The 11,384-nt window shown below is 39.8% G+C and overlaps 1 protein-coding gene across 1 annotated transcript; it reads right to left on the bottom strand.

Moving 5' to 3' along the window:
- Window positions 1-518: 518 nt before the first annotated feature.
- Window positions 519-3,615, bottom strand: LOC114046405 (disintegrin and metalloproteinase domain-containing protein 30-like). The gene is made up of 2 exons (XM_027866731.1): window positions 1,503-3,615; window positions 519-523 (listed from the first exon to the last, which is right to left on the bottom strand). The coding sequence occupies exons 1-2, from the start codon at window positions 3,613-3,615 to the stop codon at window positions 519-521; spliced, it is 2,118 nt and encodes a 705-aa protein (XP_027722532.1).
- Between the last annotated feature and the right edge of the window lie 7,769 nt (window positions 3,616-11,384).

Genomic DNA, 11,384 nt, shown 5'->3' with positions numbered 1-11,384 from the left:
AAGATCAAAGGTGTCATTGAGACTGATTTTTATACCTGAAAAGTATGCTGGTGGGGGCTCAGAAGCTATAGATGCCAGTGTGGATGCATATCGTTCCCACAATATGGTTACTCCTAAGTCACTGAAAGTGACTGATCACTAAGTCACTGATTTGAAGCCAGCCCCTGCCTCCATTCTGGGGCGAAAAAGAAATCCAGACCTGCCAGGATGAATTCAGGTTAGAGTGAGTGTGTCAACCCAGAAAGACACAAGTGGGGTGAGAAGCCACATCAGGTGGTGTTGAGTCAGTATGCTAATGGAACTAGGGAAGCTTGAGTTAACTCCCACTCCAATGACGTTAACTAGGGCTATTGTGAACCAAGACACCATGGACTTATGAGGGTCTTATTTTGTTTCTGAGCCTAAACTAACAGTTATCAAAATGATGTTGATAGGGACAGCTTTATCTGAAGTATTCCTGGAGTTACTTGACAATTCCCTTAATTTGGAGACTCAAAGTGTCAGGCCAATGGGATTCCTTAATCTTTAACAGAAGTTATAGGGCAAAGAGAGTATGCAGACCCTTTGACCCAGCAATAGCACTTCCAGGGCTGCATCCCAGAGAGATCATACAAATGGGAAAAGGACCCACGTATACAAAAATATTTATACAGCTCTTTTTACGGTGGCAAAGAATTAGAAATTGAGAGAATGCCCATCAATTAGGGAATGGCTGAACAAGTTGTGGTCTATGAATGTAAAGGAATACTATTGTGCTATAAGAAATTATGAGCAAGTGGACTTCAGAAAAACCTGGAAAGACTTGTATGGTCTGATGCTGAGTGAAATGAGCAGAACCAGGAAGACCTTGTACACAGTAACAGCCACGTTGTGCGATGACTAATATTGATAGACTTAGCCCTTCTCAGCAATGCAAGGATCTAAGATATCTCCAAAGGTCTCATGATGGAAAATGCTATCCACATCCAAAGAAAGAACTATGGAGTTTAAATGCAGATCGAAGCATACTATTTGCTATTTTTTTCTTCTGTTGTGTTTTGTTTCCTCTTTCTGGTGGTTCCTCCTATTGGTTCTGATTCTTACTTACAACATCACTAATGTGAAAATATGTTTAACAGGAATGTATATGTATAGCTTATATCAGATTGCATGCCATAGTGGGGAGGGAGGGGGAGAAAAATTTTAAACACAAAAGCTTGTGGAAGTGATTGTTGATAATTCAAAATAAATTAATTAAAATTTTTAAAAAGAGTATGCAGAAAGCATAACAAATAACCTCATTTCCCATTCAAAAATGAATGTTTATTTTCCAATAAAAGAAAATAAACTGAGAACATCTATCTTTGTAAAGTAAATATATGAGATGATCTTGTCTGTTCTTGTTCAAGGAAGGCACTAGTTACAGATGCTCTTTCTGCCTCCTTTGCTGAGAATTCTTTGCATTTTTTAAATGATTGACTATTTATCTATTTTTAGTAGACAAGTATACCACATCCACTGACACAGTGCCACAAAAGAGGCAGGGAAAGTGAAACGATTCCCCTTCAGGTGCCTGAATAAACTCTTACTCCCGTCCCATTTGGAGGGAGGTCCACTGTCAACGCTTCCTCCATCTCCAGGCTCTATGCAGAATGGAGGGGCCCATCCAGAGTCACAATGGCAGTTTCTCCGGTTATTACACACTCCTCGATGGCTGCACTTCTGTGGGACACAGTCATAATTGAGAAGTGAGCTACTCTGGCAAGACTTGTTAATACAGATGAGCCCCTTGCCACAAGGGGTGCCATCTTTGACCTCCCCCACATCGGATAAATTAATGGTCGCCATTGCAGCGTGATAGTCTGTTCCCCAGCATACAACATTCCCTAGATGAGTCTGAACAATTGCAGTGTGATCAGGCATAGAAGGGATGTCCCTTATATTAACACACTGCACTCTTCCACACATTATGTCCTGAGGTTTACATCGCTTATATTTAATGTCCTTGAGTCCACAATTGCCAAAGCGGTCACCTCGGTTGATTTGTGCATAGCAGCAAGCTGGGCCATTCTGGGCGCCATGGCCAAAAAGTCTTCTGCACTGCTGGAGATGAGAATGGCATTGATTGTGGTAACAAAGGCCTGTCTCGTTATTACCACACGGGGTGCCATCTTGTTTATAGAAGTCATCTGGGCAGAGATTGGTGGTCCCATTACAGAACTCATCAAGATCACACTCAGTCCTCTTCGGTCTACATACTTTTCCAGATGGACGAAAATGGCAGCGTTTACAGCAAAGTCCAGAGTTACACTGGGCCCTTTGTTTAAATTTGCAAGTTGGCAAACAACATTTATCATGTCGACATTCTGCTTCGGAGCCACAGTCACAATCCTCTCCCTGCTCCACCACCTTGTTGCCACACCTCTCTATCCTGTACACCATGTCTGGGATGTTATACAGACATTTTCCTTTCTTGGTGACAAAATTAAAATAACTGTCAAAGCTACAATTACTGAAAGTCCTGCCTCCCAAGGAAGCATCCATGAGGCACCTTTTTGCCCCACAAGTACAGAACTCTGAATCGTGGGCCATGCCAAAGCCATGACCCATTTCATGAACAAATGCCAAAGCATAGTCAAGGTTGACTTCCCGGGGTAGGCTGCTTACTGAAGATGCTGTAAATGAATGACAAGCACCAGAGACCCAAGCCCATCCCGCAGCATCCCCAAAGTGTTTGCCAACAAATAAATGAGCCCAATCCATGGAGATCCGAGGATAAAGAACATGTTTTTTATAGAAAGAAAATAATTGTAAAACTTGTATTAATTTGTCCCCATTTTCATCTATTTTATTTTCATCTGTCCATACATCAATGGCTGTCAGACGAATGTGAGCATTCAGGGTTTTAAAGTTTGTGTCTGCTATTCCTGACAAGGTAAGGCAGTCAGAAATTATCTGGGTCATATTGGAGCCTCTAGTCAAATACCTATTGTGGTCCATCACAAGCATCAACTCTATATACTTTAGGTGTATGTAGGAGTGAGAAAAATCTGTCTTGCCAAGAACCTCCAGGCTCTGGCTCTGGGCTAACTGACCGGCTATTCCTTTGTCAGTTAGACCACAGGTCTGGTTTGTGAACCCCTCCTCTCTCAGGCGATATAATATGTGTTCAAACGTGGTGGAGGCTTTCAGGGGCTCCACCTGGTAAAAGTTTCCATTCATGTTCAGTATCCCTCGAAGCCCCCCAAAGCAGGTGCTTAAGGTAGCCTGGGAGTCCGGGGAACCCTCCACATAACCGCCATAGTTGCAATCTTCGGGGATGTGGGGTTGGTCCTCCAGTCTGGCTCCCCGCTCTGTGAAGGAGAAAACCCGCAGGTGTCTAGACAACAGAAGCTTCTTGACCTGCAACTGAACGACGTGCTTTTTGCCGTCCACACGCAGGAGGTAGGACACCTGCCCGGCCACCTTGGGGTCCCCACTGCGGGGTCCCAATTGCCTGGGGATGATCACTTCGTAGGAGGAGAAGCCCCTCTCTGGAAGAAAAACGAAGTCCGGAAAGAGGCAGGAGAGGCCAGGGAGGAGCATCACCAGGCGGAATGGAAAGAGGGAGCGGCCCAGGGAGGACACAGCACCCATGGTCCCCGTCCCCGTCCTCCCCGCTTTTCCTCTGCAGCTTCAGTCCGGGAACAGAGCCGGAGAGAGCCACAGACGCTCCCGGCAGCTACCGCAGCCAATAGTAAGGAGGGGCAGGGAAAGAAGCTGCTCCCAGACTCCGCCTCTGGAATTTAAGGTAAGAATCCGAGGGGCTGAGGCAATGAGCTGGGAGAAAACCAAGAAAAGTGATCCCTACCGACTTTGAGAAAACGCAGGAGTGAACTTGGCGGGGAGGCTGGGAGGCAGAGGGCGCGGGCTGGTGGATAGGGATAGAAACTAGACTGGAGAAGAACCCCAAATCATCAGCTGAGGAGCTACTACTGTAAAGAGTCCCTCTTTACAGGATGGAGGGGGTTGGAGGTGGGGCAGGGATTCAAGTCTAGTCTTCTCATTTATTACGTAAGTGACAAAGGTATGTGATAATGCAGCATCTAATAATGCCCTGAGAGAGGCATGGTATAGTGTATAGAAGGCCTGGATTCAAATCCTGCCTCTGACGCACAGGGGCTGTGAGACCCTGGGCAAGTCTCTTATCTCAATACCCCAGACAGCTCTAAGACTATAAGCCCCTAATCTTCATCGGTGGAGGGAATTTCCCACACTAAATGAAATTGCTGTTCCAATAAATAATAATACAACAACAGTGTAGTGAGCGAGTACATCATCCCACTTTATAAGAGGGGATAAAGGGGTGTTACTTATGTCCCTCAGAGGGTTGATTATTTGTAATGTACCATAGTAGAATCCAGCTGGATTTTCTGTGCCCTTGTTAAATTCCTGACCGTTTATCTTCTTCCTGTGAAGGCTTGCCAAATCAGCTATGCTCTGAGAAGAGCTGAAGCTGAACTGGGGCTTATAGAAATTTTTCTTTCTGCCTCCAAAATTTTGCTCTGAGATAGACATCTATAAAGTAGCTGTTCTTGATGCTGCCTTTGGAACTGTAGTTAACACTAACATTAACATGTCCTTCATGTAGAATTGTAGTTAACACTAACATTAACATGTCCTTCATTTGGAACTGTAGTTAACACTAACATTAACATGTCCTTCATTGTCATAGCCAGTTGAGCACTGACATAACAATGAGGTGCTGACCAAGGAACAAAGTCAACCTTTGGTTGAGGAATTTTTTTTTAGAGTGCTCTGGGTTCTTAGCTTGTCAGAAATCTATGAAATGATAACATGCTCCCTCTACCTGGGGTATTTACATTTTTGCAAAGGAAAAAAAGTGCTGTTTGGGTGACATCAAAAGAAAGTTTTAAATGTAGAATTAACACCCAGAGAGGTAGAGTTTTAGAAAGCCAGAGGGAGTACAGAGAGAGGGAGTTTCCTTCCAAATTACACCTACTCATAGAGATTTCCTGCTGCCTTTCCCCCATGCTTGGAATTTTCTTCTTCCTCATCTCCATGCCTGGCTTCCTTAGCTTCTTTTGAGTCCCAGATAAGATTCCATCTTCTACAAGAAGTCTTTTCCTTCCCCTTTATTGCTAGTGGTTTCTCTCTTGATTATCTCCAATTTATTCTATATGTATCTTGTTTGTAAATATGTTACCTCCTCCATTACAATATGAGTTCCTTTGTAACTCCAGTGCTTGGCATCATTGTATTGAGTAGAATATATTATGCTTCAGCTGAAGTGAAAAAGCAAACAAACAGGGGTAGCAATGATGATCTCAGACAAAGCAAAAGCAAAAGCAAAAATAGATTTAATTAAAAGACATAAGGAAGGAAACTACATCTTGCTAAAAGATACCATAGAAAATGAAATAATATCAATACTAAACATATATACACCAAGTGGTATAGCATCCAGATTCTTAGAAGAGAAGTTAAGTGAGTTACAGAAGGAAAAGAAAAACTATACTAGTAGGGGAACTCAACCTCCCCCTCTCAGAACTAGATCAATCTAATCACAAAATAAGCGAGAAAGAAGTTAAGGAGGTGAATATAATTTTAGAAAAGTTAGATATGATAGACCTCTGGAGAAAATTGAATGGGGATAGAAAGGAATAAACCTTTTTCTCAACAGTACCTGGCACCTACACAAAAATTGACCATGTATTATGGCATAAAAATCTCACAATCAAATGCAAAAAGACAGAAATATTAAATACATCTCTTTTTAGATCATGATGCAATAAAAATTACATGTAATAAAGGGCCATGATAAATGATAAGCAGCATCTATTTAAAACCATCAGTAAGCATTATATGTAAATGGGGATAAGCTAGAAGCATTCCCAATAAGATCAGGGGTGAAACAAGGTTGGCTATTATCACCACTATTATTCAATATTATACTAGAAATGTTAACCTTAGCAATAAGAGAAGAAAAAGAAATTGAAGGAATTAGAATTGACAATGAGGAAACAAAACTATCCCTCTTTGCAGATGATACGATGGTATACTTAGAGAACCCTGGAAAATCAACTAAAAACTATTTGAAACAATTAGCAACTTTACCAAAGTTGCAGGATATAAAATAAACTCACATAAATCATTAGTATTTCTATATATTACCAACAAAGCCCAGCAGTAAGAGGTAGAACAAGAAATTCCTTTTAAAATAACTGTAGACAATATAAAATATTTGGGAGTCTACCTGCCAAGACAAACTCAGGAACTATATGAACACAATTACAAAACACTTCTCACACAAAGTTAGATCTAAACAATTGGGAAAATATCAATTATTCATGAGGAGACTGAGCTAATATAATAAAAATGACAATTCTACCTAAATTAATTTACTTATTTAGTGCCATACCAATCAAAGTACCAAAAAATTATCTTATAGAGCTAGAAAAAATAATAACAACAAAATTCATCTGGAAAAACAAAACATGAAGAATATCAAAGGAATTAATGAAAAAAATGCAAAGGAAGGTGACCTAGCTATACCAGATCTAAAACTGTATTATAGAGTGGCAACCATCAAAACTATTTGGTACTGACGAAGAAATAGAGTGGTGAATCAATGAAACAGGTTAGGTAAACAAGACACAGTTGTAAATGACTTTAGTAATCCACTGTTTGATAAACACAAACACTCTAGTTTCTGAGATAAGAACTCACTATTTGACAAAAACTGCTGGGAAAACTGGAAGATACTATGGCAGAAACTAGGCATAAACCAACATCTCACACCATATACTAAAATAAAGTCAAAATGGGTTCATGATTTAGCTATAAAGACTGATACCATAAGCAAACTGAGAGAGCAAGGAATACTTTACCTATCAGATCTATGGAGAACAGAAGAATTCATGACCAAACAGGAGATAGAGAACGTTATGAAATGCAAAATGGATACTTTTGATTACATCAAATTAAAAAGATTTTGCACAAACAAAACCAATGCAACCAAGATTAGGAGGAAAGCAGAAAGCTGGAAAACAATTTTTATAGCCAGTGTTTCTGATAAAGGCCTCATTTTTAAAATATATAGAAAATTGAGTCAAATTTATAAAAATAAAAGTCCATTCCCCAATTGACAGATGGTCAAAGGATGTGAACAGGATGTTTTCAGAGGAAGAAATTAAAGCTATCAAATTAAAGTTAGTCATTTGAAAAAATGCTCTAAGTCACTATTGATTAGAGAAATGCAAATTAAAAGAACTCTGAGGTACCACCTCACACCTGTAAGATTGGCTATTATGACAGGAAAGGAAAATTATGGGTGTTGGAGAAGATGTGGAAAAATTGTAACACTAATGCATTGTTGATGGAATTGTGAACTGATCCAACCATTCTGGAGAGAAATTTGGAACTATACCCAAAGGGCTATAAAACTATGCATACTCTTTGATCCAGCAATACCACTACTAGGCCCGTATCCCAAAGATATCATAAAAAGGGGAAAGGACCCACATATACAAAAATATTTGTAGCAGCTCTTTTTGTGGTGGCAAAGAACTAGAAATTGTGGGGGTGCCCATCAATTGTGGAATGGCTGAACAAGTTGTGGTATATGAATGTAATGGAATACTCTTGTTCTATAAGAAATGATGAGCAGGCAGATTTCAGAAAAACCTGAAAAGACTTACTTGAACTGATGCTGAGTGAAGTAAGCAGAACCAGGAAAACACTGTACACAGTAACAGCAACGTTGTATGATTGTCAATAATGACAGACTTAGCTCTTCTCAACAATACAATAATCCAAGACAATTCCAAAAGACTCATGATAGAAAATGCTATCCACATCTAGAGAAAGAACTACTGAGTCTGAATGTAGATTGAGCATACTATTTTCACTTTTTTGTTGGTTTTTTTTTTGTTTTTTTCTTTCTTGTGGTTTTCCCCTTTTGTTCTGATTCTTCTTTCATAACACGACTAATGTGGAAATATGTTTAACATGATTGTACACGTATAACCTATATCAGATTGCTTGATATCTTGGGGACGGGGAAGAGGAGAGAGGGAGGGAAAAAAATTTGGAATTCAAAATCTTACAAAAATGAATATTGAAAACTATCTTTACATGTAGTTGGAAAAATAAAGTACTATTAAGTGAAAGAAAAAAATGAGTCTGTACTCTTAAATGGTGTTAACCTTGGCCATCATATCTTTTTGAGTTCTTTTGGCCTCTTTTTATGGCAATTGCTTTATGTCTATTTAACTTAATGGTAATAATCAGAGGAAATGTCATCTATTTCCTATTTTTTAGTATTAACAGCGGTTTTTTTTAAAGGTCAAGTTGGTGCCATTGTAATTGCCCATAACATCACCATCTTGTCTTCATTTTCTTCTAGTTTCGTGTTCATTTTTACTTTTGCAAGTCAGTGGTCTGAATGCATACAAACAGCTGATATGAAAATGAGTCTTCTACCAGCAACCAGTGATTTTCTGCTTAAGAGTACACCTTATGTACAGTATTTGAATTTTTACCCTATGAAATGCAAATATTATTTTACTTCCATACTTAAAGGATACTTGATTTCACCTATATATAGAATCATACATACCTTTAATGCTGGACGAAACTTCAAAGGATATCTAGTTCAATTCCCTCATTTGACAGATAAAGTTAAATGACCTGCTCAAAGTCACACAGGTAATAAATACCAGATATGAGGTTCTCCCTCCACTATTCCACCATACCTTAGTAAAGGGTTTAATGAGCTGCTGAAGCAAAAACAAAAACAAAGCAAAGTCCTCCCAGGGTAGCTAACCCTCTGCCACTGAGTATGATTTCCTAACCGGAAATCTTTCTAGCTCGGAAGGAACTACCAATGCTTCTAATTGGCTAGCCTCCAAAATCAAAGGATTACCTCTCCACCACAAAGAGGAATCAGAGAAGAGAGCAAGACAGATGCTCCCCCAAATAAAATACTATTAAGTGCAAAAAAAAGAACCCCCCAAAAAGGCAATTAAAGAATAATGATGATGATAATAGCAATGCATATTAAAACACTTCCTTTTCAACAACGCTGTGAGGTAGATAGTGCAATGTTATTATCGCCACTTTATGGCTGAATGATGTAAGAGGAGTTAAACAAGACTTCCGTGATCATACAACAAGCTTGGACCAGCATGGAAGTGTAAATGAGACCACCAGACATTCCCATTGTACAACCTGGAAAGGCCTAAATGGAGAAGAAGGAAATAATAGAGCCATAGGAAGAAAGGAAATAATCAAAGGGACAGAAAAAATGTTAAGGTGGGAAAAAAGAAATGTTTTTGAAAACAAAATAGGAACTAAAGCAAGAATTTAGTTGAAGGATGCAAATAATCAGCGTCCGAGGAATACTGGGTTTTCTTCCTACAGAACAGGCACTCCCAAGGAATCAGAGAATTTAGATTCCTAAAGGGCTTTGCAAACATCAAACGGTTCCTTTTAAAACACTGTTTGATGTCTGCAAACAGGATGGTTTTCCTGTTTATTCAGCCTTTCTATCTCTCCTCTCTGAATTACAGATTGAACAAATAGCAAAGACCCTGGCAGGTCTGGAGCAAGCACAAATTTAGTGATTTTGTGACTCCTTCTCCCAAGATTCCTGATACCTGTGGACACCCATAGAGCCTTCCCTGAATTCCACCTGGTGGGAATTGGGCAGGTACCTGCGGTAGACTGGTGAGAGACTAGCAGGGAGGGAGCCTTTCTCTACTCCTCAAGTCACATTCCACAAGCATTCTCTTACTCATTCTGCCCACACCTAGAACTGGGATCAGTCAATAATCATTCATTAAGCACTTACTAGGGGAAGTGACTAAGCATTTATTAAGTACCTACTATGTGTCAGGCACTGTTCTAAGTCCTTTAAACATGTTATTTCATTTGATCTTCCCAACAACACCGTGATACTATTATCTCCATTTTACAGAGGCAGACAGAGGTTAAGTGTCTTACCCAGGGTCACACAGATAACAAGTGTCTAAGGCCAGATTTGAACTCACTCTAACCTCTAGGCCACTTAGCTGCCTTAGTGATAATTGTGCTGAGAACTAGAAATATAAAGAAACTAAAAGAAAATGGTTCCTTCCCTTTTCATAGAGCTGAGACAATCTGCAAACAACAACGTACAAACAAATTACATACAGTGTGAATGGGAGGTAATCCCAGAGGGAACGCACTGGGTGGGAGTGGGTGTAGGGGACTGGAAAAGGCCCCTTGCAGAAAGTGGAATTTGAGTTAAGTCTTGAAGGAGGCCAGGGAAGCCCAGGGGGCAGAGAGGAAGAAGAAAATTTCAGACATGAGAGACAGCCAGTAAAAATAAAAAAAGATTGTCAGGATATGGCTTGTCATGTATGAATGTATGAGACAGCAATAAGGTTGTTGTCACTAGATCTTTGAGTATGTAGAGAGTAAATTGTAAGAAGACAGAGAAGTAAGAAAGGGACCGGGCCAAGAAGGACCTTAAACAGAGGATTTTATATTTGATCCTGAAGGTAATAGAGAATCATTGTAGTCTATTGAGGGGTGCAGTGGGGAGGTGAAGACATAGTCAGTCTTATGTCTTTCTGATAAAGTGGGGGTCAGCATAAAATTTTAGAGTTCCAATGAGTGTCTATAGAGAAAAGGAGAAAGGAAGGACAGAGTAAGGAGGAAGAAAAGAAACAAGAAAAGAAACGAAGAAACAGAGTCAAAATGGATTAACAGTTGGAGAGGGATAGATTTGAGAGCATAAGGAGATACTTTCACCCCCACAACCCTCAGACCCAAGCAGGGGTGTGCTGGAATCAACTCCAACTGGTCAAGAGCCAATTGTTAAATTTTCAGTGTGAGCAATGACACCACCAAAATTAGCAAATTGCAAATCAGAGCTTGATTTATTGTTTCATTGATTATCTAGACTTCAGAGCTTGAGAAAATGTTAATAATGCAGATTAAACTGAAAAGTGTGTGCTGGTACATTTTTTTTTTCCTTCAGAAAGCTGGTTTTTAGACATTTCCCAGCCTGTCCGTGGACTCAAGGGTCCTGAAGAAAAAAATGTCAAACACAGCCCTGTTTGCAAAGTAGGAGTGACTCTTCCTCTGTCTGACATAGACAAGGCTTATAAAAATTAATCATCAGTCTTCTCTCAGGATGCCCAGAAAAAGCATTAGATAAGATTTTTATGGATTTTTTGTTAATTATAAACAGGTTTACTGCTTTCTGAGTAAAATAAAGATGATTACACCTGGAGCCGAAAGCATATAAGAATCAGTGAATGGCACACACTTTCCAACTTCAAGAGGTTTCTAAGGAGAGGACCAGCGGAGCCTTTGATACCACACAGGTAACCCCCATGCACTATGAGATCAACAGC

The sequence above is a fragment of the Vombatus ursinus genome, unplaced genomic scaffold (genome assembly GCF_900497805.2).
Source record: "Vombatus ursinus unplaced genomic scaffold, bare-nosed wombat genome assembly UNPS02014782.1, whole genome shotgun sequence".
Taxonomy (NCBI): Eukaryota; Metazoa; Chordata; class Mammalia; order Diprotodontia; family Vombatidae; genus Vombatus; species Vombatus ursinus.
The sequence above is the reverse complement of the archived record's forward strand: the minus strand, read 5'-3'. Positions and strand labels throughout refer to the sequence as shown.